The 27,222-nt window shown below is 40.2% G+C and overlaps 1 protein-coding gene across 3 annotated transcripts in view; it reads right to left on the bottom strand.

Annotated features, from left to right (window-relative positions):
• SENP2 (SUMO specific peptidase 2) overlaps positions 1-27,222 on the bottom strand; it is a 97,600-nt gene that overhangs the window by 47,008 nt on the left and 23,370 nt on the right. The window contains exons 8-17 of one of the 3 annotated variants that reach the window (XM_080656164.1): positions 26,992-27,086; positions 26,377-26,428; positions 25,663-25,726; positions 23,301-23,477; positions 21,683-21,814; positions 10,209-10,412; positions 9,263-9,342; positions 7,473-7,557; positions 5,288-5,383; positions 2,851-3,024 (exon numbers count right to left, since the gene is read on the bottom strand). In XM_080656164.1, the coding sequence (XP_080512290.1) occupies positions 2,962-3,024; positions 5,288-5,383; positions 7,473-7,557; positions 9,263-9,342; positions 10,209-10,412; positions 21,683-21,814; positions 23,301-23,477; positions 25,663-25,726; positions 26,377-26,428; positions 26,992-27,086 (1,048 nt within the window). In that variant the 3' untranslated portion in view covers positions 2,851-2,961. Of the gene's footprint in view, positions 1-1,701; positions 3,025-5,287; positions 5,384-7,472; positions 7,558-9,262; positions 9,343-10,208; positions 10,413-21,682; positions 21,815-23,300; positions 23,478-25,662; positions 25,727-26,376; positions 26,429-26,991; positions 27,087-27,222 lie in introns of those variants that run through there. The other 2 variants (XM_080656163.1, XM_080656165.1) reach the window with 2 other exon arrangements.

Genomic DNA, 27,222 nt, shown 5'->3' on the forward strand with positions numbered 1-27,222 from the left:
ATATATTCGGTATATTTAAATTAAAAAATTATCAAAGGAGCCAAAACCGGTTTGGCTCAGTGGATAGAGCATCGGCCTGCGGACTGAAGGGTCCCGGGTTTGATTCCGGTCAAGGGCATGTACCTTGGTTGCGGGCACATCCCCAGTGGGAGGTGTGCAGGAGGCAGTTGATCGATGTTTCTCTCTCATCGATGTTTCTAGCTCTCTATCCCTCACCCTTCCTCTCTGTAAAATACCAATAAAATATATTAAAAATAAAAATTATCAAAGGAATATAGTTAGCTAGATCTCCAACTTAAAAACAAGTACCAAAGGTTTGTTTAAATTCTGGTTCCTTAAGAGTTTTTCTCGAAGAAACTACCATAAAGAATTTAGATTCTCAATTAGTTCACAAAAGCCAATTTAAACAATGTAGCTGCACTACAGTACTAATGTTATTAAATTATTCTACCTTGTTTATTTATTGTATGAATTCAATATATCTCCAAGGACACATCCTCCCCACACCCACACCTTGGTCCCAGCACCAAGCAACTCCTCAACATGCAGGCAGACATTACCACTGGGCGGGGCAAGCTGTGCTTCACACTTCAGAGGAGGAAGATAGGAAGTCTAGCAGCCTAGGGAACTGAGGTAGAATGGGGCCCTCCAGACATCCTCCACATGCCCCAAGTCTTTCCCCTCATCTGCATCCCAACTCTGGTACAAGGTCAAACATGAGAAAGACATTTGCTCATCAACAGTGGGGTTTTTTTCTATTTTAATCAATTTTTTGGAGATTGCCTAAGACCCTCAAACTGCTATAATAAAAAATATGGATCATCTCACTGACTTTAATATTGATAATTTCACTATTGATATGTTGATAAAATCATTAACTTCTCACCTGACTGCTTTTATCATAAATGTTTAGATATAAAAATTCTGTTACCAACAAATTTCTCTGCATCAAGACAGACATGTCAGTGCCTAGAGAAGCATGAGTATCTCAAATTAACTTCCGGAAGTCTGGGTTATGTAGAATGCCATTCTCTAACTCTGCTCTTACCAATTTCATTATGTCCTGGGAAACAGCTGCTCTATGAAGCCCCTCAGATGCTTAGAATGTAATACAAATACATTAACCCCCAGCCTCAGTCATATGGGCAGAACTCAAGACTGCCATTCCTGACAGGATTTACCCACCCCACATGGAACAAACATTGACCAAGGTACTACATTCCCAGGTGAACTTACTAGCGCTAAGTGGGAGCCAGGTTTTCAGTATAATGCTACCCAGTCAATCTCTTTTTCGGCTGTGCCAGCTGCCCGATCCCAGTGCTCACGGGCTCCATTCCAGCAGCCCTGAGGAAGGAACTGAAGCTGCAGGAAGGGTTCTGTGCAGCCTGAGCTTGAGGGAGATATGGCACAGCTGGCTCCTTCTTTAATGACCACCAAAGCACCCGTCCTCTGGTTTGCCCATCAAGTAGGCGCAACAGTTTAATCCACATCACAAGCCCCAGGTCCCACACCTAGACGTTCACATGTCTCAGGAAAACTGGCTGCAATAGCGCGCCTCTGAGCAGCAGCCGGCTCCAGGTGCAGACATGTTCATTCATAGCTAACACGTGACCACATTTTCTGGTTTTACCTCTTGCTTTTGTGTTCCAGGATAAGTTTGGGAGTTTAGTAGGGGAAGGGTTAGAAATCATTTCAGCATATACTTTTCAGGTTCGGCCAGGCAACCTTTTATTACATCGGAAAAGCAACACTAGGCACTAGATCTTGCAAAATATGTTTTGACCAATTCTAAACTTTCTGAAATTAAAAATGCATAACCACTGTAAAGTTTTTAATGAACAAAAAAGTTAAATACAAACTTTCATATGCAAAATAGATTATTGTAACCTCAGAGCCAAGTACTAAATTTTCTTCCACAAATTTCAGTAGGGGTGGAATTGGAGGGGAGGGATGTAAATCCTAATGAATACAAAACTTAATTTCAGCTTTCTATATAGAAAAAAAAAAAACTTTGAGGAAAAATAGCTTTAAGTTGAATAGACCCTTTTGAAATAAACAGCTCAGGCCAGCCCTTACAATTCTGAGGTTTATCCTCAACCAGATCTAGGGTGAAAATGAAGATTTAGGGTTTAGTTATTTCAAATCCAGTTTCAAGAGCAGCAGTCACCTCATTTCCAGAAAGGAAATCTCTCTAGATGACCATTACAGTCTTCGGAAGATGCCTGGGCAGCCAGAGTTTCTTGGCCCCAGTCCCACTTTCCCAACACCTTGCCAGTGCCGGTGCCAGAGTCTCTGCCTTTCTCTGAAAGGCAATCAGAGCCCTACACCCCAGCGCTTCTCCTGGCATTTTCAAACCTCAAAAAAAAAAAAAAAAAAAAAAAAGACCTCCAGCTTCAAGTTGGCAGTCACTGCTCCAAGGTCAGAGAAGTCAATTAACACTTCCTTCCTCCCACCCTCACTGCTTTCCCTCTATATCTTCAGCAGGGAATGGCAGCTTGATTAACATTCTTTTCAGAAATAAATAGTTCAAACAATTCAAAGTTAACTGTAAAAGAGCAGCAGAAAACAGCCACTGCCCATTACGTATGCAAATGAGTGAGCGAATGAATACACGTGAACAAACACAGAAAACAATAGCTCATAGAATAAATCCTGCATTTTCCACATTCACAGGGGGGGGGGGGGGGGAATCTTTTTAAAAAAGTATTAATTAGCGTTTGTTCCTATGTGGGTTGAATAGTCCAGGCTCTGAGCAGGCACAGTCTTACAAACAGGTCGCAAGCAGCCCTCCGCATACCAAGTCAGGACACTAGGGTGCAGGGCCTTCATGCATGTCTGACAGCTCAGTACCTGTGACAGAACAGGCGATGCAGGGACTTTTAAACCCACAATGCATGAGGTATATGAAAACGTTCGTCCATGAAAGAACCACCAGCAGCTAAGGGACTGGGCCGGGCATTCTCACAGCAACTGCTGATGAAGGATTTCCCATACCATCTTTTTCCGGAAGAGAGGCATCTGGTGCTGTAAAGAATCCACCAACAACATATTCATTAATTCACCTGCACAGCATCAACAACTTTCAGGTGCAATCATGCAAATAAAGTAAGATGCCATATCCATTAGGTATGCCTTAACTTCTTTACATCCTGGTATAGACTTATGAAGCCATGAAAAAGGAGATCTATAATGTTTATTATTGTATGTATCATTAGTATTTTTACATGTTAAGGAAAATATGCAGAATTATACAGTGAAGTCCAACAACCTCATAACAAAAACATGTACCAAAAATGGGAATATCCAAGAAGTGGCACAATAGATGACTTTTTCTACTTATATCTTTTTTTCAAAACATTCTAAAATTAATATATTCTGCTCTCTCTATGAGAAAAACTTGAACTCTATTTAAGTAAAGAAAAAACAAATTGACAGATTTCTTTCTGCTCTACCAAATGTTGTGCATTGCCAATACTGTTCAAATAGCAACTTCTCCCCTTCGAATCTCATGTCATTAGGCTCAAAACAAATAACCACTTGTTATTTAAAAGCATCAAAAAATGAGATTCTTTGCTTAATGTTATTCTGCTTTAACTGATAATCACTACATGGGGCAATTTTCAAAGCAGCAACATACAAGGTAAATCCAAAATCATCTGAAACTCAACTAGTCCTCTTTTTTTATGAAATCAAAATTAAGCCCTCAAGGTATTCCTGGCGTCTCATTATAAATAGCTGGATATACCCCTTCACTAGTGATTTCCCACCTGGAGGGACCTAAAAAGACTTAAGTCATGGATTTGTACATTTTAAATAGCTCAAAACATGTAGTAAAAAACTGTACATTTATTCTTAGTAAAACTGCTGAAACTCATAATAAGTGCCTTTATTTTAGACTGGAACAGTATTAATTCCACATCAGAGCCCTGGTTCTTTCATGTTGCCCCAAAGCTTGGAATGGGGTTATCAGTCCTACTAGTCAATAAGTACAGTTTGGTAGACAACATCTATCAAAATGAGTTGTGGTTAAGAAAAATATATTTTTTTAGCCGAAACCGGTTTGGCTCAGTGGATAGAGCGTCAGCCTGAGGACTGAAAGGTCCCAGGTTCGATTCCGGTCAAGGGCATGTACCTTGGTTGCGGGCACATCCCCAGTAGGGGGTGTGCAGGAGGCAGCTGATCGATGTTTCTCTCTCATCGATGTTTCTAACTCTCTATCCCTCTCCCTTCCTCTCTGTAAAAAATCAATAAAACATATTAAAAAAAAAGAAAAAAAAATCCATACTTCTAAAAATATATATATATATATATATATATATATTTTTTTTTTTTTTAATACATTTTTATTTATTTCAGGGAGGGAGGGAGAGAGAGATGGAAACATCAATGATGAGAGAAAATCATTGACTGGCTGCCTCCTGCATGCTCCCTACTGGGGACTGAGCCCGCAACCCAGGCATGTGCCCTTGACCGAATAGAACCTGGGACCTTTCAGTCCACAGGCTGATGCTCTATCCACTGAGCCAAACTGGCTAGGGCAAGAAAAATATTTTTAAAGGGGGTATTCTTCAGTTGTAAAAAGGTTGAGAATCCACTATTACAAACACAAATTCTCAAGTTTCTAATTTTTTTTTTTAAACATATTTTATTGATATTTCACAGAGAGGAAGGGAGAGGGATAGAGAGCTAGAAACATCGATGAGAGAGAAACATCGATCAGCTGCCTCCTGCACACCCCCCACTGGGGATGTGCCCGCAACCAATGTACATGCCCTTGACCGGAACCGAACCCGGGACCCCTCAGTCCGCAGGCCGACGCTCTATCCACTGAGCCAAACCGGTTTCGGCCAAATTCTCAAGTTTCTAACATATTTTAATTTTCACTCAAATACAAAGCTTGGGGAACCAATAATAACTAGAATAGAAGGGAAAAGCAGAATTCATAATTACAGCTTAGACCTGTGGCTTACAAGGCCTGATTTCCCCTCACAGTTACCTATTCTCACCTGTCTCCTTCAGCTAAAAATATCAGTCATATTCAGAAACCGGTGAACACTGGAGGTGAAAGATAGCATACTGACCCCATGATCATGAAGACTAGAAAAAACCTGAGAGCAGATGCAGTAACAAACCCTCATATTAGCAAGAGTAGGGCTACAGCCAAGTTTACAGCAAGGACAGCAGCACAGCTACCATTAGTAAGATATTAATGTGCACCAGGCGCTGCAAACATGATCTAAGTTTATCTTGTTTAGTAACAAGTGGATAGGGAAGAGTCTTCACTCACCTGAGTAAATGTGATAGGTTTGTCCCTAGACATATAATCTGCATATTTACAAGTAAACATTCCACAATCACTCCCATTCAACTGTTGAGGAATCTCCTAAAATTACAAAAAAAGGAAGGGAAGAAGAGGTAAAATTTCATCAAATACAAACTCCTTTGACTTTTTCTAAATATTACTGTGGATAAACATTATAAAGGTAAATATTAACGTATACAAAATAGACACACACATACATACACACACAAATTAGTCTTTACGTGGCATTAAAATCCTAACCATGACATGGAGTTGGTGACCCCATAGAAAATGTTTTTCAGAAGGAAATAGAAAAGGAAAGAAAGAGTTCTATCTCTCAGCTTTCATATGAAGAAACCAAATTGAAAGAAGGAATTCTAGTCAGAATTATTTCAGAAATTTATAAATTCTGAAAAGGGCTAAGTGTGGCTCAATCAGGAATATGTCTACAAGACAACTAACCTACTTCTATATTGCAAGAGTTAAGCTTCTCCTCCCTAGAGGAGAATAAGACTACTGCTCTGGACCCCCACAGCTGCAAGCAGGGGAGCATTAAAAAAATCTCTCGTAGGCTCTAACCCAGCCGTGGGCAAACTACGGCCCGCGGGCCGGATCTGGCCCGTTCGGCTGTTCTATCCGGCCCGCGGAGCCGAAAGAGCGGAGGGTTCTCTTGCTCTCCCCTCCGCTCCTTTACTTTGAATTTATATTAGTTCACACAAACACTCCATCCATGCTTTTGTTCCGGCCCTCCGGTCCAGTTTAAGAACCCATTGTGGCCCTCGAGTCAAAAAGTTTGCCCACCCCTGCTCTAACCAATTAGGAACCTCACCTTGCTGCTCAGTTCTGTACTGAGGCAAAAGGGTATCATAACCCCAAGTGAGGTAATAAGCTCACACATTCCCCAGCCTCGTTGCACTAATCTGGGCCAGCCCCTCACACACTTTGGCTCTGTTATAATGAGCAGAAGATAATAAGAGCATAAGAGAGTCTGATTCCACTGCTGGAAAACATACTAGATGAAAACAGCTCAATTTTTAGTCAAAGAAATACAGATGATTATTGTGGAAAAATTGTTTAAACATGCACACCACACATACATATGGTAAGTACTTCTCACTTTTCTCTCAAGCCCAGCATCTCTTACACACTGGTAAGAACAATAGCTGCCAATCCTATATAATAAAAGGCCAATATACAAATTGACCGAACGGCGGAACGGCCGGTCGCTATGATACGCACTGACTACCAGGAGGCAGACGCTTAACACAGGAGCTGCCCCCTGGTAGTCAGTGTGCTCCTACAGGGGGAGCACTGCTCAGCCAGAAGCCAGGCTCATGGCTGGTGAGGGCAGAGCCTCTCCCACCTCTGTGGCAGCACTAAGGATGTCCGACTGCTGTCAATTGGACATCCCCCGAGGGCTCCTGGACTGTGAGAGGGTGAAGACGGAGCTGAGGAACCCCTGCCCCCCGCCCCCAGTGCGCGAATTTCATGCACCTGGTCTCTAGTATACAAATAAAGAGAACTTGTTTTCTTTGTTACGTTTCCCAGAACACAGTCTTCATCCTAACAGACTTCTTGTATCTGTGCTCTCCTCAGGAAAATTTAAAGCTTTCCTTTCTAATTACTCAACTTAGAAATGAAAATGGTTTTGGCCAGGTAGACACAGGCTAGGGCTAAAACTGAATTAATGTACTTTACTTTAAAAAGAAGCCATTAGGACTCAAAGATGTACACCTTTTTCAACCCTGAATGAGATTCAAATCTGGCAAGACCCAAACACATTCACAAATAGCATACATGGGACCCTGAGAATTAAATATACAAAATGTCCAGATAAGTTTTGAGCAAGAACTTCAAATTTTCATTAGGGCCTACCAAGAAAAGTAGCTGACCTGAATTTACTGAGGTTTTTCTTTTTTCTTCAATTTTTTGAGAGACATACGAGCATGTAGCTAACATTTATAATTTAAGCAAGAAGATAAAGGCTAAGCAGCAAACATCTTGGTTAAAAAGATTAAGAAGTAGATAATTCTTAAGATGCACATACACTTCAGGAGAATGCATGCTTAAGGGTGAGTGTGAGGGGAGGGAGGGAGGAGGTCAAGCATAATAATATGCCTCTGACAGTAAGTGCAACCAAGTATTTGAAATACAGATGCTCAGCACTTACATGTGGCTTCAGGCTATAGTGCGTCCACTCTAAAAGATTCAGATCAACATTTCTTTTGGTCTTACTTTCATCCTGCAAATACTGACTAAAAAACAACAAGAAACAATGTATTGACAACCCCTTAAAGACAACATTATAATTATAAAGGACTTTGTGATGTTTAACAGATATGTCCCATTCTCAATCCCATCTCCATTAGCTTTTGGTCTTAAATTTTAATTTTGGGGTTCTTTTCTTACAAAAATTGTATATGCTTAATTCTAAAAGTTAAAAAATATAGATGTAAAATGCAAAAGACCCCATAATAACCACTTCAGAATTATTATTAATAGTTTGCTGTGGCTGGCTGGTGTGGCTCAGTGGTTGAGTATCCACCCATGCATGAAGAGGTCATGGGTTTCGATTCCTGGTTAAGGTACAAGTCCAGGTTGTGGACTCAGTCCCCAGTGTGGGGCGTGAAGGAGGCATCCAATCAATGTTGATGTTTCTCTCTTTCCCTCTCCCTTCCTCTCTCTCTAAAAGCAATAAAAACTTTTTTTAAAAAATCGTTCACATCCTCGCTAGTGTTGCTAAATGGTTAGAGCATCGGCCTGCACAACAAAGGGTTGCGGGTTCAATTCCTGGTCATGTACCTGAGTTTGCTCCCCACCATGCAGGAGGCAACCAGTCAGATGTCTCATCAATGTTTCTCTCTCTCTCTCTCTCCCCCACCCTCCCTTATACTTCTCTCTGAAAAGCAATGGAAAATATATCCTCATGTGAGGGTTAACAAAAAAAGTTTGCTAAGTTTGCTCTGTATTCCTCTACTCCACCCTGTACACACAATTCAAAATCATACATTTTGGTCCCAGTCTGGTGGCTCAGTTGGTTAAAACGTTTGTCCTACACACCAAAAGGGTTTCAGGTTTGATGCCCGGTTGGGGTGCATCCGGGAAGCTACCCATCGATGTTTCTCTCTTACACTGATGTTTCTCTCTCTTTCTGTCTCCCCCCCACACCTATGTTTCTCTTTCTCTCTCTCTCAAATAAAAAACTACAACATACATTTTATTCTATTAAAAAATGGACTTCATTTTACAACCTTTTTTCTCACTTAAAGACAGATATAAAACAAAACAACTGGCTTGGACTTTTAAAAAAAGATACAAAGCCAATCTCAATGAAAAAAAAAAAAAAAAGGCAGGAAAACTATTCTAAATAAAAGGCGACTAAAGACATAAAATACATGCATGAACCCTGACTGGTTTCCTGGGTAAGGAAACAAAATCAGAACATGGACCACATACTACATTAAAAAATATGTTTTTATTGATTTCAGAGAGGAAGGGAGAGCAAGAGAGAAACACCAATGAAAATCATTGATCAGCTGCCTCCTGCATGCCCCCCATTGGGGATCGAGCCTGAAACCCGGGCATGTGCCCTGACAGGGAATCGAACTGTGACCTCCTGGTTCATAGGTCGATGTTCAACCACTGAGCCACACTGGCTGGGCATCATTCAGAATAATATATCAATCCCAAATAAATCTAATTCAAATCCCAGGATTCTAATAAGATATATTTTACATTATAACACTAGACAAACTTGCTTTCAATAATGCTACTAAACAAGACTTCTCAGTCAAGATCAGATGTTAGGTTATTTTTAAACAAAAGGATGGGTTCAAGTTAAGTCCTGAACAACTGGGAAGATAGCCTTGACTACACATTAGATTATAGGATTAGATTGAAGACAGATCACCTAACAAGGGCATAATGAGGTAACAGTGAAGTTTTTTATCCTTTACTTACAGGAGAATCTCACAGATCCTGTTGCCCTTCTGTCCCATAGAATCCAGATATTTAAGACACCTTTTTCTTAGGTCTATCACCTATAATGGAAAAATGCAACACATAGAAACAATCATAATAGGAGTGAGAATTTTATTTCTAAAAAAAGAAAAGCATCTTTTAAAAAAGTCAATACATGTACCAACATGAATGGATCTCTAAGACATATCTACACTAATAAAAGAGAAAGATGCAAATTGACTGTACCTTTGCAATGCCCACCAGCCAATCAGGAGTATGCAAATTAACCCAATAAAGATGGTGGGTTAATTTGCATACACAGGCACTGAGTGGTGGTGGGGAAACACTTGCATTGTCGCCATGGCAACGACACAGGCGTTCCGCACCGCCCCAGCCACTCAAGGCCTCTGGGGCAGCATGGGAAGGTGGGGCCGGAGCGGAAAGGCGGTGCCAGCAGCCATGGAAAGGAAGGCCCATTCTTGCACGAATTTTCGTGCATCGGGCTTCTAGTTTTTAATAAACATCACAGATGAGATGAGACTTATTTCTATAAAACTTTACTCTTCTATTCCTACAGAAAGGCTTAGAAACTCAACCCCCAAAACACTAGTGGTCCTCTCAGAGTAATGAGATTTCTTTTTTGCTTTTTTCTTTATACATACCTTTGACTTTTCTACAACTAACTTGTACCATCTTGTAAACAAAACTAATAAATGACCCATGTGTACTAAAACTCTTTCCTATTAAAAATGAAAGCTACTCAGCAAAAGCGAAAGCAACTCTCTTCTATCTTTCTAAGATGTTCGACTCAAGAACCAAGAAGGGACTTTGCATAGTGTGCCTTTAACATATAGTATGAACTTTCACTGGACAGAAAAGGGCAGCCTTCATTATTTAAGAAAATGGTCATTATCCAAACTCCCAACAATTAACCCTCTCGACTCACCACCAGGCTCCAATGTACCTTCCGATGAATAGGCACCAGAATTAGTTCCTGTTCAAAGAGATTGACCCCTTTGGTCCATCTTTTCACTGCTTGGTAACCCCCAGACTTTAATTTGGGATAGAAGAAAGTACTGAATGCATGAAGTACTGGATAGCCTTGTTTTTTATTTCTTTCCATGAGAAGATTCATGTAAAAATTAATGACCTATAATACCAAGAGAGTAAACATTGGAACATGGCAAGTACATAATCAAAACTAAGTTTCTAACCTAAATGAATTCACATTCATTAGACGGTAAGAAGCCTAGTGAAGGGAAGGTACCACAGAAGGGGATAAAAGAACGCTCAATGGCAGAAGATGAAATATAAAAATAATCAGTACAAAATGGGAGGAACTAAGAAGGAATGAAATTATACTTTTGAGACATATTAGTAAGAGAGTCAAGAGAAGGAACTTAAGGAGGAAGTCTGCAATAATGAAAAGGTGTATGTAACTGTATCACAAAAAAAACATGCAGAAATATTAACTGGAAGTAAATTCTGCTATATATAAATTACATCTCAATTTTAAAATATTAATTCAAAGGAAATATACAACATTAATATTTTTATTTTTTAGTGGTGGCACTTTTCATTTTTCCTGTATTTTCTAAATTTGATGCAATAAACATGTTAAACTTATCATGTGAAATAAAACAAACTAGTATTACAAGAATTTGTTTATTTATAGTCAGTAGTCATGGGAGGGTGGGCAGGAAGGAAGGCAAAGAAAGAAAATGTAGGGAAACAGGAAAAGATGGCGGCTGGCAGGATGGAGGTGAGGGAGAGGAAGTGAGTGAGTGAGGGTATGGAAGGAGAGTGTGTGGATGTGTGTGATGTGTGTGTGAGTGAGTGAGGGAAAGTTAAATCTCGCAGGAGCAGCAGGGGCTGGCAGACAGGCTCTCCTTGACAAGGAGTGACTACCACCGCTGTGGGCACTCCCCGGATGGCGGGACTCCAGCATGGAGCCCACGCCATCTTGAAGGGGAGAACGGCCTTTTTTAGGAACTCACCAACACCACCAACCAGACAGGCCTTGGAACTGCCCCGTGACCCAGCAGCCACTCTAGCCAAAATCCTGCTACCCCAGCTGCAGACACGCGGACCCTGAGACCTCCACCTCCAAAGGTGCACCGCTTGGCAGCAGTAAGTGCAACCTCCCCCTCCCCAGCAGCAGAACTCCGATTCGCCCGTATCCAGCCCCGCAGGCAGCCAGGGCACTCCACTCCGGATTCGCGCGTTTCTAGCCGGATTCGCGCGTTTCTAGCCGTAGAGGCAGCCAGGGCACTCCACTCCTTAGGCAGCGCCTGGGAACCTCTGAGAGCCCCCGAGGGTGTGATTCTGCACAGACAAGGGCGCGCAGCCCCGCAGTAGAAATTCTGAATTCCCTCCTCCTAAATAACTGCCCACATTCACCCCAGCGGCTCAACCTCAGTGCCAGGACCCCTCAGAGTGCATCAGAGCTCTGTGCCCGGCAAACGTACCTCCACAGATGCGAAGTTCCAACAGGCAGGCACCCTGAGCCCATCTACCCACAGGGCCCTCGTGGGAGCCACTGTGAGCTCTCCCTGGGTGCAATCTTGAACAAACAGGGGCGCACCCTGCCCCCCAACAGTAGAAATTTTGAATTCACTCATCCTGGATACCAGCCCACAGGCACCTCAATTATGCGGCTACACTGCCAGGGCCCTTCAGAGTCCTTCAGTGTGCCTCGCTGGCAAACGTACTGCAGGTGCTCCTGTGAGCCGCCACTGGGAGTAAACGCCTAAACACCACAGGTGCAACAGCAAAAGCTGAGTCTGCCCACCCCACAACTACAGAACTCTGGGCACCACAGTCACGCCTTTCCAGAGTACAGGCCCCCTGAGCCCCATCACCCCAACAGATGGTTCCTGGGTGCCACTGTGAGTCCCTGCTGGGCACGCGTGATTTCAATTAAGGGTGCAAGACAGCAAAAATTGGGACACTCCCCTCCATGGCGGCTGACTTCTAGACACCGCAGTTGTGCCTCTCAAGCTCGCAGGCCTACATCAAGAGAACCCAAATAGCTCAAGTAGGGAGCTACGCTAGATTAACAAGCCCAGGAGAACTGAGAGATTACGCCAGTAGCACCATCCCCAAAGAACCTGGGTAGCAAAGCAATTGGATCTACAATTAAAACATTACAGGAAAACATGGGAAGACAAAAAAGCAATCCCCAAAGGAAAGAAAAAGAGGAACCACCAGAAAGGGAGTTAAATGAATTCGAGGCTAGCAGCTTATCAGAGATAGAATTCAGAGTAATGGTTATAAGGATGTTTAAACGGCTGGATGACAAATACACACAATTCAATGACAAATACACACAACTCAATGAGAACTATAAGGAGCTGAATGAGAATGTCACCAACATGAAAAAAAAAAAAAAACAAGAGGAGATGAAGAGCGACATAGCTGCAATAAAGAACACAATGGAAGGCCTAAACAGAAAACTAGAAGAGGCTGAGGACCGCATCAGCGAATTAGAGGACAAGGTAGGAAAAAACACACAAACACAGCAGCTACTGGAAAGAAGACTTAAAAAGCAAGAGGAGCCCTCACCGGTTTGGCTCAGTGGATAGAGCGTCGGCCTGCGAACTCAAGGGTCCCAGGTTCAATTCCGGTCAAGGGCATGTACCTTGGTTGTGGGCACATCCCCAGTAGGGAGTGTGCAGGAGGCAGCTGATTGATGTTTCTCTCTCATCGATGTTTCTAGCTCTCTATCCCTCTCCCTTCCTCTCTGTAAAAAATCAATAAAATATATTAAAAAAAAAAAAAAAAAGCCTAAGGGAGCTTTGGGACAACACAAAATGAAACAACATTCGCATAATAGGGATACCAGAAGGAGAGGAAGAGAAGCAAGGAATAGAAAACCTGTTTGAAGAAATAATAACAGAAAACTTCCCTGATATTGGCAAGAAAAAAACTATGCAAGTCCAAGAAGTACATAAGAGTCCCAAACAAGTTGAACCCCAAAAGACCGACACCAAGACACATCATAATTAAATTGGCAAACACCAACGACAAAGTAAGAATCTTAAAGGCTGCTAGAGAGAGACAGAAAGTTACTTACAACTGCCCTAACTGGTTTGGCTCAGTGGCTACAGTGTTGGCCTGCGGACTGAGGGGTCCCAGGTTCGATTCCGGTCAAGGGCATGTACCTGGGTTGCGGGCATGTACCTGGGTTGCGGGCACATCCCCAGTGGGAGGTGTGCAGGAGGCAGCTGATCGATGTTTCTCTCTCATCAATGATTCTAGCTCTCTATCCATCTCCCTTCCTCTCTGTAAAAAAATCAATAAAATATATTAAAAAAAAAAAAGTTACTTACAAGGGATCTCCTATTAAAGTATCAACTGATTTCTCAACAGAAACACACCAGGCCAGAAGGGAATGGAATGAAATATACAAAGTGATGCAAAGCAAGGGACTGAATCCAAGAATACTATACCCAGCAAGGCTATCATTCAAAATTGAAGGTGGAATCAGGAGCTTCACAGACAAAAAAGGGCTAAGAGAGTTTATCACTACCAAGCCAGCAATGCAAGAAATGCTAAAGGGACTGCTGTAAAAAGAAGAAAGAGAAAGGCAAGAAGAAACACAAACACTAAGGAAAAATATGACAACAAACATGTACTTGTCAATAATAACATTAAACGTAAATGGATTAAATGCACCAATCAAAAGACATAGGGTAGCTGAATGGATAAGAAAACATGACCCAGCCAAAACCGGTTTGGCTCAGTGGATAGAGCGTCAGCCTGCGCACTGAAAGGTCCCAGGTTCGATTCCGGTCAAGTGCACGTAACTTGGTTGCGGGCACATCCCCAGTAGGAGGTGTGCAAGAGGCAGCTGATCGATGTTTCTCTCTCATCGATGTTTCTAACTCTCTATCCCTCTTCCTTCCTCTCTGTAAAAAATCAATAAAATATATTTTTTTAAAAAAAGAAAAGAAAACATGACCCATATATTTGCTGTCTACAAGAGACCCACCTCAGAGCAAAGGATTCACACAGACTGAGAGTGAAGGGATAAAAAAACATTTTTCAGGCAAATGGAAATGAGAAAAAAGCTGGGGTTGCAACACTTATATCTGATAAAATAGACCTCAAAGTAAAGGCCATAATAAGAGATAAGGAAGGCCACTACATAATACTAAAGGGAGCAATTCAACAGGAAGATATAACTCTGGTAAACATATATGCACCCAATGCAGGAGCACCCAAATACATAAAAAATCTCCTGGAAGATATCAAGGGAGAGATCGACAACAATACAATCATAGTAGGGGACTTTAATACACCACTGACATCACTGGATAAATCCTCTAGACCAGCCGTGGGCAAACTACAGCCCGCGGGCTGGATCCGGCCCATTTGGCTGTTCTATCTGGCCTGCAGAGCCGAAAGAGCGGAGGGTTCTCTTGCTCTCCCCTCCGCTCCTTTACTTTGAATTTGTATTAGTTCACACAAACACTCCATCCATGCTTTTGTTCCGGCCCTCCGGTCCAGTTTAAGAATCCATTGTGGCCCTCGAGTCAAAAAGTTTGCCCACCCCTGCTCTAGACAAAAAATCAGCAAAGAAACAGCAATTCTAAATGACACACTAGATCAGATGGACCTAATTGACATCTTCAGAGCATTTCACCCCAAAGCCACGGAATATATGTTCTTCTCAAGTGCACGTAAAGGCCATAATAAGAGATAAGGAAGAAAATGGGACATTTTCAAAAATAGACCACATATTGGGTCACAAGCAAAGTCTCCCCAAATTCAAAAAGATTGAAATCATATCAAGCATTTTCTCAGACCACAATGGCATAATATTAGAAATAAACTACAATAAAAACATTCCAAAAAATTCAAACACTTGGAAGCTGAATAGCATGCTACTAAACAATGACTGGGTTATCAATGAGATCAAAGAAGAAATTAAAAACATCCTGGAGACTAATGACAATAAAAACACAACATTGAAAATCCTATGGGACGCAATGAAAGCAGTCCTGAGAGGGAAGTTTATAGCTCTACAGGCCTACCTCAAAAAAACAAGAAAAAAATGGTAATAAATCATCTAACTCAACAACTCAAAGAATTAGAAAGAGAGCAATAAGAAAAGCCCACAGTGAGCAGAAGGAAAGAAATAACAAAGATCAGAGCAGAAATGAATGACATAGAGACCAAAAAAAACAATACAAAAGATCAACAAAACCAAGAGCTGGTTCTTTGAAAGGATAAACAAGATTGATGAACCTCTAGCCAGGCTCACCAAGAAGCAAAGAGAGAGGACCCAAATAAACAAAATCAGAAATGGAAGAGGAGAAATAACAACAGACCCCACAGAAATACAAAGGATTGTTAAAAAATACTATGAACAACTCTATTCTAACAAACTAGACAACCTGGAGGAAATGGGCACATTCCTAGAAAAATACAACCTTCCAAAACTCACTCAGGAAGATTCTAAAAATCTCAATAGGCTGATAACTATGGAAGAAATTGAAGCAGTCATCAAAAAGCTTCCAGCAAACAAAAGCCCGGGGCCAGACAGCTTCACAGGGGAGTTTTACCAAACATTCAAGGATGACCTAAACCTTTCCTCCTCAGACTATTCCAAACAATTCAAGAGGAAGGAACACTTCCAAGCTCCTTCTATGAAGCCAGCATCATCCTAATACCAAAACTAGATCAAGATAACACAATGAAAGAGAACTACAGGCCAATATCCCAGATGAACATAGATGCCAAAATCCTCAACAAAATTCTAGCAAATCAAATCCAGCAGTACATCAGAAAGATCATACACCATGACCAAGTAGGATTTATCCCGGGGATGCAAGGATGGTACAATATTCACAAATCAATAAATGTGATGCGTCACATAAACAAATTGAGAGATAAAAATCATATAGTCATATCAATTGATGCAGAAAAAGCATTTGACAAAATCCAACACCCTTTCTTGATAAAAACTCTCAGCAAGGTGGGAATAGAAGGATCATACCTCAACATAATAAAAGCCATATATGACAAACCTACAGCCAACATCATACTCAATGGGCAAAAACTAAAACCATTTCCCCTAAGAACAGGAACAAGACAGGGATGCCCACTCTCACCACTCCTGTTCAACATAGTGCTGGAAGTACTAGCCATTGCGATCAGACAAGAAATAAAAGGCATCCAAATTGGAAAAGAAGAAGTAAAACTGTCTTTATTCGCAGATGACATGATACTGTACATGGAAAACCCTAAAGACTCCACCAAAAAATTATTAGGCTTAATAAATGAATTCGGCAAGGTAGCAGGATACAAAATTAATGCCAAGAAATCTATGGCATTTCTAAACACCAATAATGAACTTACAGAAAGAGAGACTAAAAAAGCAATCCCATTTACCATCGCACCAAAAAAATTAAGATACCTAGGAATAAACTTAACTAAGGAGGTAAAAGACCTATACGTGGAAAACTACACGACACTGGAAAAAGAGATAGAGGAAGACATAAACAGATGGAAGAACATACCATGTTCATGGATTGGTAGAATCAACATCATCAGAATGTCCATACTACCCAAAGCAATCTATAAATTCAATGCACTTCCCATTAAAATACCAACGGCATATTTCACAGACCTAGAACGAACCTTCAAAAAATTCATCTGGAATAAAAAAAGACCCCGAATAGCTGCAGCAATCCTGAGAAAGAAGAACAAAGTAGGGGGGATCTCAATACCAGATATCAAGCTGTATTACAAAGCCACTGTTCTTAAAACAGCCTGGTACTGGCACAAGAACAGACATATAGATCAATGGAATAGAATAGAGAACCCAGAAATCGACCCAATTAATATTTGACAAAGGAGGCATGAACATACAATGGAGTCAAGACAGTCTCTTCAACAAATGGTGTTCGGAAAATTGGACAGATACATGCAAAAAAAATGAAACTAGATCACCAACTTTCACCATACACAAAAATAAACTCAAAATGGATAAAGGACTTAAACATAAGACGGGAAACCATAAAAATACTAGAGGAATCCACAGGCAGCAAAATCTCAGACATATGCCAAAGGAACTTCTTCACTGATACTGCTCCTAGGATAATGGAAACTAAAGAGAAAATAAACAAATGGGACTACATGAAAATAAAAAGCTTTTGCACAGCAAAGGAAACCATCAATAAAACAACAAGAAAGCTCACTGCATGGGAGAACATATTTGCCAATGATATCAACGATAAGGGTTTAATCTCCAACATTTACAGAGAACTCATACAACTTAACAAAAAGAAGATAAACAACCCAATCAAAAAATGGGCAACTGATCTAAATAGACACTTTTCAAAAGAAGACAGAAGGAAGGCCAAGAGACATATGAAAACCTGCTCAAAGTCAAAGTCACTAATCATCAGAGAGATGTAAATCAAAACAACAATGCGGTACCATCTTACACCTGTCAGAATGGCTATCATCAACAAATCAACACACAAGTGTTGGCGAGGATGCGGAGAAAAAGTAACTCTTTTGCACTGCTGGTGGGAATGCAGACTGGTGCAGCCACTGTGGAGAACAGTATGGAGTTTCCTCAAAAAACTAAAAATGGAACTCCCACTTAACCCAGTGATCCCACTCTAGGAATATATCCCAAGAAACTAGAAACACGAATCAGAAAGGATATATGCACCCCTATGTTCATAGCAGCACAATTCACCATAGCTAAGATTTGGAAACAGCCTAAATGCCCATCAGCAGATGAGTGGATTAAAAAACTGGGGTACATCTACACAATGGAATACTACGCTTGGGTAAAAAAGAAGGAGTTCTTACCATTTCCAACAACATGGATGGAGATGGAGAGCATTATGCTAAGTGAAATAAGCCAGGCAGAGAAAGATAAATATCACATGATCTCACTCATTTGTGGAATATAATGAACGGCATAGACTGATGAACAAGAACAGATCCAGAGACTGAGAAACGTCGATCAGAACCTCAAACCTCAGGGAAGGAGGGGGTCGGTGGGAGTAAGGAGGAGAGATCAACCAAGGGACTTGTGTACATGCATATGAGCCTAATCAATGGACACAGACAACAGAGGGGTAGGGCATGAGTGGGGGGTGGGGGAATAAGGACACATATGTAAAATAATAATAATAATAAAAATTTAAAAAAGAAATTGTGAGGTCACCAGAACCCCAAGAACGCCTGAGAACGTCTTTCTTGCCATGCTAGCAGTCATCAGCTGTACGGTAATATTACCTGGGGTAAATGGGTAAGTATTTTGGACTTATGTTCCTGATCCTTCATGGGTAAGAGCCCTTACATGGGCTGATCCCCCACCTAATGTAGTCACCAATAATACCAAACACCTTGGTCATCCAGGAGGACCATGGGTGGGGCAAGGAAGTATAATTACACAGGTGGCGCCACCCAGCTTCCCTTTTGTATGACACAAAATCAAACCACTGCTCCTTTGTGTGTAAAATTAAAGAGAGGTTTCTGGCTTGCGTGGACACCAAAGCAAGGGACTACCACTACTTGCTCCTGGGAGAGGTGCAGAAAATGTAACTAAGAACTTGTCTATACAAAAAGAAATTGACAGCCAGTTTGAAATGGAATTGCCATGGCCTAGAGCAAAGAATATCCTTACATGATATTATTCTACAATGTCATTATAATTTTTCCCAGATTTGTGTTACCCCCATTACCAAAATAGTACCTCGCACCCTTGGGAATCAATAAAAAATCATCTTTTTGGTGCCTGGAGACAAAGGTAACACATCTCTTGATATTTTAGAATTACAACAACATATTGTACAATTATCCCAAACAAACTTACAAACTAATTCTTTGAACGTCTGGCAGCAATTTTAAAAGGACATGAAAGGATTTAATCCCTTCCACTGTGTAGAGGGCCCCCTGGGAAGGCACCTGAGCATTCTATACTGGCCCCTCTTGCCCTTTTGGCCAAGAGGGACCCTCTTCTCATAATCCAATTGCCCATAGCTGTTGCCTGAGCTTTCTGTTCATGCCGAGGTTGAAGCCTCATGGTAGCTGGTACCATGGATCTGTCTCTCGCCCAGTGGGGTGAGCTGGGCCCTCCCTGGAGAAGAAACCTGGGTTCCCCAAGATATGTGATCAGTGCCGGGGCCCCACCAGCAGGCAAGGGGATCCCAAGGCAGGTGCTGGGCGTGGAGGCCACGGGGGCATAGGCTACCAAGGAGACAGAACTAAACCTCACATCACCCTGCTTGGCCCCGGAGGATGGCTGGTTAGCCAGAGACGGGTAAGATTCCTCAGGGAAGGAACAACCTAAGACAGGCACAGTCACAGAGGGGTTATCAGGAGAGAACTTGGGGGTCAACAGAGGTGGGGCACAGACCCTAACCCCCCAAACTTTACAGGGGCCTGAACCCTCACCTCTTCTGAGGGAGGTCTCCTATCCCCGTGGCTGCTTCGCTTCCCATGCCCAGCTCAAATTGGGACCCAGGTAACAGAGACTTGGCCGACAGCAGCTGCCCTCTCACTGCAACAAGACTTGTTTGAGTTGTCTTGTACCCATGGTGTGGGGAAGTGGGTTTTTGATATCTAAATCCAGCCTAGTACCAGGAATGCTCAGGGCCTACTCAAGAATGCAAATAATCCTTTCCATTAATATTTACAGGGTAAAATAAGATTGTTGTTAGAGTATTAAACTTGACAGTAAAATAGTAGTCACATTTTCACACTAATTTAAATCGGCTAATTGAAATAAGCGAATATTCTAGAAAAATTAATTGTACTGGACAAAAAGCTGTTCCTAAAGTGTTAACTAAAATTTTTATTGGTAGTTCATCTCATGGTAAAATTGCATAACATGTAATGAACCTAAAGCAGTCATATTTTAGTGTAAAAAATTAAAATTTAAAAGTTATCAAGACTGCATTATAAAATTTCCAAAAGCCTCCTAATATTTAAATCAAAAAAGGGGGGATAGTAGAAGAATATCATGTAAGGAAAAATATCCTGTAAGTAAATTACATCTAGAAAATTTTTACTTTAGAAAATTAACTTTCATTGGTAATGCTAACAGCAAGACACCCATGAAAAACACACATGTTGTCAAAACAAGCCAAAGGAAAATCGTTTGGGCAAAAAATGAAAAAGGATCCCAAGTCAAATTTATAGAAAAGATTCCTTTATTAACTTTTAGTCGAGAATATGTTTGTATATTTTCAGAAAACACCTCCAAGACCATGTGGATTCCTGCAACAGAGAGGAATTGACAGGACTGCTCCAGCCATGAAGACGGAGGAGAAACAGTCCAGAGATGGAAGACACTGACGACGCCTTGCCATACTAGCAGTCAGCAGCTGTGCGTCGCTGCAGGTTGCCCAGGACCAAACCAGAGAGGGTCAGACCTGCATTACCACCATTTGTCCACCATCCAGAACTGAAATATCATCGCTGACATGTACACATAAGGAACTGTTTGACACTGAAATTGGGACTCAAAAGAACTGTTGGCCCAGAAAGAAACTCACTACAGACTGATTCATTTGCCTCTCAGCATAACCATTATTGCTTGTCTCATTTTCTGTTCTTATATGTGTATTTCTAGTATCACATGATCTCACTCATCTATGGGAAATAATGAACAACATAAACCGATGAACAAAAACAGACCCGGAGACATGGAAGCATCGATCAGACTGTCAAACCTCAGGGGGAAGGCAGGGGAGGGTGGGGATAAGGGGGAGAGATCAACCAAAGGACTTGTATGCATGCATATAAGCCTAACCAGCGGTCACAGACAACAGGGGAGTGGAGGCATGCATGGGGAGGGGTTTGGGATGGGAATGGGGGGATGAGGACAAATATGTAATACCTTAATCAATAAAGAAATTTTTAAAAAAAGAAAGAAAATGTAGGGACTGAGCAGTTGGGTAAAGGACCAACTGGAAAATTGGCAAGAACTAAAAGCTAGCTTTAGCTAAATATATAAGGACACAAGATAACAATTAGGTGAATTTTTGCAGTTATCACTCAAATGAAATAAAGAAAAAGACATATAGTGTACATATAGTGATCAACATATCCCTTTATTTTAAAACAGCTCCTATAAAAATTCATCTAAAAATATCACTCGCTGCTTTCTTCCAGTCATTAGCTGCATCAAGGGTTTATAAAAACATTATTGAAGACTAGTGAATGAAGTGGTGGATGAAATGAAGCACAGATGCAGAACAGGGAAATAATACCAATTAAAGGCAGCAAATAATCAGAATTAACCATCTCTCTAAAGTCCAAGATACTTTTGTTTTAGATAAAACTGAAAGTTGCTTTACCAACCCCTTAAAATTGGGTAGATACCACTTTGGTTATGGATAGTAACTGGTCAAGCATAACTTACTTCATTATTGGGAGACAACTTACTTCATCATTGAGCCAGTGAAAGTTCCTCAGGGTCTGGATATCCCCTCGAGTGATGCGCAATTTGAAAGCACTACTTAGGATCTCATCCTGTGGGCCATGGCCTAGGGCGTTACTGATTTCCTTTTCCATGTCCTGAATTAGAAAGTCCAGAGGTTGCTACTTTAATATAAAGCCACTATCAGATACTGAAAAGTTTGAGACTGAAAAAGCCAATTTCACCTCTGTAACACCTGACCCTTGAGAAAATATACCCTCAAGGACCTACTAAATTAACGTATAAAAATATTTAAACTTAGACTACAAAAGTCTTACTAATGGTTATAAAAAATGCTAGTTGAATTATTAGCTTCTGAAAATAATTTGTTAATATTATTTACATTTAAGGTATAGTCTCAAGTATCCCACTGGCATTTATTACGCACTATGCGCCAAACATGGTACTAGATGCTTGAAGCACATCACTGATCCCTGCTTGTGGGGAAAATACATTTTATAGAAAAGGCAACACTCAGAGAATGTAGATTACGTGCTCAAACTCATGGATTATTAACAGGCAGAGCCACGATTTGAACCAAGGAGTTTCTAACTTACTAGCCTTTGCTCCTTTCACAATACTTTATTAAGAGTATCTTCATACTTTATTTCCCTCCTAAACTTTTATTTAACTACATCAAAGTAATAAAATTAGGACAGCTAGGAGATCACACTATTCATCTTGGATATGAGGAGACTAAGCAAACAGGCAGAAATTGGGAAACTAGGCAACAGTCTAACCCTGAGTCCTTAGTGAATAGATGGCTTCATCTAAGGGTTATGCAGATAAATACATATTTAAGCTACAAGACCGAATCTATAAACCCAACAGAAATTATTTCACACCAATATTGTTAATATTGCTTGCCCCTACTGCACACAATTTTGTAATTTTATGGCTCTCTCTCCACCTGCATGCCCAATATATAGTAAGTGCTCAAGAGGTAAACTAAATAGGACTGACTACCACCTACTAAGATGACAATGAAGAAGGAACCAATAAAAAGTAATAATATCTCTAAATTGAACTTAAAAGTTTAAGGAAGACCTAGACTTTAAAGTTTGTACCTTTAACAAATTGAGGATTGAGTTTTAAAAATAAAAGTACTGGGGGAAAAAGGAGCCAAGACATGAAAAATTTTAACTACCTTCATTTCCTTGTTTTCTATAAGTTTTCCTTGTTTTCTATAAGTTTATACATATTTTCAAATGCAATAATCAACAAAAGAATTTTAGTAAACCATAGTCACTTAAAACGGCAACGAACTCATATTCCTCATGCCAAACCCACTCTATGTAACCCAACATATTTTACGTTAGAAAGACTATACAAAGAATCCATTATATTCCAAGAAATGTAACAATTATGTCTACCCACATTTGTTAAACACTAATATGAACCCTTAGGCCACCTTCACAGATCACTAATGATCCATGTAGCCAGTGACTGAATAGCCTGTAAGCCGGATTTCTTTCATAAATGTATTCATAGCCTGGAGAAACTTCAAAACAGTCACTCAAGTCTTGAATAACTTGAGTTATTCAAAAACATGTCTCTTATTCTGAGCAACACATGAAACAATACCTCTGTAAGTTCAAGAAGATCATCCGTTCTTTTATCTCTCTCTTTGCCTGAGCAATTTTTTTCTTTTGTGTCAAGTGTTGACATTTTCCTCCTGAATAAGCCATTGCTCCCACTGCCCAGGCGGAGTCGGGCTGACACTTCTTCGGACAGGTCAGGTTCCAGCTGGTGTCCCCTCCTCTGATCAAAAAAGTTTCTATATTCTATTGACTTGTTTAATACTTGTATATGTAAGCATACATAACACATGAAATATAAAACAGTGATAGTATCTTGAAGGAATAGAGAATTAACAAATCATCATATGAGTAGCTTTAGCATATCTGTTCCTGCAAGAGGTACCAAATAATGTTCAAGATGTAAGGCTCACAGGACACCTCAATTACAAAACCATGAAACAGAACACTCATCATTTTCCCTGAAGTAAACAAGAAAAGCATTTTTCAGTTCTCTTATCCGAATTAAAAATAATTTAGTTAAAAATATATTTGAAAGTATTAAAACAGCAAAATATACAACCCATAATCCCATCACTCAGAATAAACCACTGCTATCCTTATATTAAGTAAACTTGTTCTAAAAATTATAAATTATAAAAAAATGTGCAAAACATTAATGTATCACTTAATTTTTACAAAATCAACACTAATGTAACCACCATTCAGGTCAACAAGTAGCGTTCTGCCAGCATCCTAGAAACTCTGGTTAGACCCTTCCTTATCATGACCCTATGTAACCCTTAATACTGAATTTAATCTGTATTCAAACTATTTTTAAAATTTGGAAATTTATTTAGAAATAGAGTTTTGGACTAGAACCACATTCTCAACACACCTAGCCAGTACTCTTCACTCTAGCTAACTGCCAGGCATACCAGTCCTGGGAAACCAGTAGCTGCTGGCCCTTCCCCTGGTCGCAGACAGCAAAGCCTTCAAGTTCAGCAGGCATAGAAGCAGGATGTGGTCTTCAAATTATTACCACCACCACCCCATCCATCCTCTCTCAAGCTTTCTGCATAGTTTTTGTCCCACAGATGGTAAATGATAATTACACACAAAGGGCTTCATTCTGAATCACCAGAAATGGGGAAATCAGAGAAGGTAATGTTCTAAGATTTATGACTTAAGACCATGGCTTAAAACTGTAACTTAGGCCCCACCAATGTGGCTCAGTGGTTGAGTATTGACCTATGAAATAGGTCACGGTTCGATTCCCAGTCAGGGCATATGCCTGGGTTGTGGGCTTGATCCCCAGTAGGGGGCATGTAAGAGGCAGCCAATCAATGATTCTCTCTCATCATTGATATTTCTATCTCTCTCTTCCTCTCTGAAAAAAAAAAAAAAAAAAATACATATATATATATAGATATAGATATAGATATAGATATATATATATATTTTAAGAGTATGACTTAGCCGCTAAGTCATACTCTTAAAATATATATATATATATGTAAGTCTTACATACATATATATATATATATATATATATATATATATATATATATATATGTAAGTCTTAGCCCCTACACTTCGGTATTTGTATATATCTAAGATGTGAAATAATCCAAAACTTCAAGTTTGCATTTAATTTAGGAACGTACTTCTTTTGGACATGGAATGTTTGCCATTATTGAAAATACTAGAAATTCTCGTGCACTCAGCAGGGGGTCCCTCAGCCCTCTCAAATTCTAAGAGCCCTCAGGGGGATTTCTGACTGCTGCGGAGGTGGGAGAGGCTCCTGCCATGAGCCAGGCTTCTGGCTGAGCGGTGCTCCCCCTGTGGGAGCGCACTGACCACCAGGGGCAGCTCCTGCATTAAGCATCTGCCCCCTGGTGGTCAGTGCACATCATAGCAACCGGTCGTTCCGCTGTTCGGTCTATTTGCATATTAGCCTTTTATTATATAGGATTGGTACTGCTATGGAGATCACTGGAACACATTATTCTGATACTTATATAGAAAAAATCTAATTAAGCATGAGATTGATACTATTTTCAAGTAAATCTAAAATCTTGACTCTGAAAATAAAGTCCTGACCATATATCTTTCCTAGAGATGTATGGTTTTTAAAAATTCTCTAAAAGAAGCCAGGCAACACACATAAGGGCTGAGATGAAGGCAAATTAGTCTCTCTTACAAACAAGGTGACTATCACACAGAAATAAAATTCCAGCAACTCAGAAGGAAGCTATCTTCCTTGAAGTTGTATATCTTCAATGTCTGTTAATTTCTCCAAGAAAACAACAGAGTTAGAAATCAAATGAACATATATCATCTTTCTTTTTTTCATGTGCACCAAAATATTAATAGTAAGTCAGGTGAAAGAGAAAATAATATGTATTTTAACTAGGGTTTCTACTTACACCTTCATTTTCAAGTCTAATTCCAACTGTCTTTTCTATATCTGAAATTCTCCCCTTTGAACACCTGAGGGGAAAAATATAGAGATTACAGACTGGATTATTTTAACCTGGTACATGTAAGACTAGTTTTAGAAATAAGACAGAATCATTTACAAACAAAAATTGCCTTGAACTATCATCCAAATCCTAAAGCACGTAGAATTGCCTTCACTGGTCACATACCAGAGATGCCCACCATATCACACTCTCTTCTAAGTGGCATCTGCATCTCCCAACCCCTAATGCCTAGGAGACAAACGCCCACTCCCAAGTTAGGGTGGGCAACTGACACAAAAGCTATGTATATATCCATATATACTGACCAGCTAACCAGAGTTGAGGAGAGTTCACAATTCCTCAGACATGGTTACTCATAAATATAGCTTTTAAGTAAGAAAATAATGTCAAGCCCTAACTGGTTTGGCTCAGTGGATAGAGCGTTGGCCTGTGGACTGAAGGGTCCCAGGTTCGATTCCGGTCAAGGGCATGTACCTTGGTTGCGGGCACATCCCCAGTAGGGGGTGTGCAGGAGGCAGCTGATCAATGTTTCTCTCTCATCAATGTTTCTAACTTCCTATCCCTCTCCCTTCCTCTCTGTGAAAAATCAATAAAATATATTTTTTAAAAAAAGAAAATAATGTCAAAAGAAAACTTAGAATGAACTGAACCATGTACCTCTTTTCACTCCTCATTGGACATAGAGGTCCCCTTGTTTCAGCAGCTCTATCTGTGAAGATGGTAAAGAAAAAATAAAATGTCTTCTTTATTAATCAATATATAGCTAGGATTTCAATTTACATAGTCTCCAAAGTATTAAGACACTGATTTACATTGAAATGTTAGAATAAATTCCAAAGACATTAGCCTCCTTACAAATCAAGTTGCTTAAAAATGCATAAATCGCTTTCTTCTTTAAACATAATCTTTAGTGTAAATTGCTATCTGCTCATTTGGAAAGCTATCATTTAGTGTCAAGGAAATTAATATAAGAAAAATAAATAAATTAATTTTAGGCTCACAAAATATATACTACTATATATAATAGCTAGGAATTATAATCAAGAGGTATATATAAAAGCTAGGGATTATAATCAAGAGGTATTTTATAAATCTGTTTCACCTTGAAATAACCTTTTTACTAAATTACTAGTACTGGGTCAACCAGTCAACACCCTGGGTCTAATAAAGTTTTAAGGTTACACCATCTTTCATAAGTACGCCATTTGTCAATTTTATATGCACATGGACTAAGTTCAGTATATTAAGATAGAGCTAAATCTGGGAACTCACATGGTTTTGGAACAAACTGAGTTGTTCTGACTCCATGACTTTGCTCTTCTCCCCAGCCTTTGGTCTTTAATGTATCCATGTGACATCTTTGAGAACTTAGAAACACAAAAAACGAAGACGTTCAGATACAAAAGGAAAATCTACCATCAATACTCATTATCTCTGTCTGACAAGCTTCTCCAAACAGGAGTTACTGATTACCCCTGAGTCATCAAATTATAAGAGAGAGCA

Source organism: Plecotus auritus (genome assembly GCF_963455305.1).
Source record: "Plecotus auritus genome assembly, chromosome: 2".
Taxonomy (NCBI): Eukaryota; Metazoa; Chordata; class Mammalia; order Chiroptera; family Vespertilionidae; genus Plecotus; species Plecotus auritus.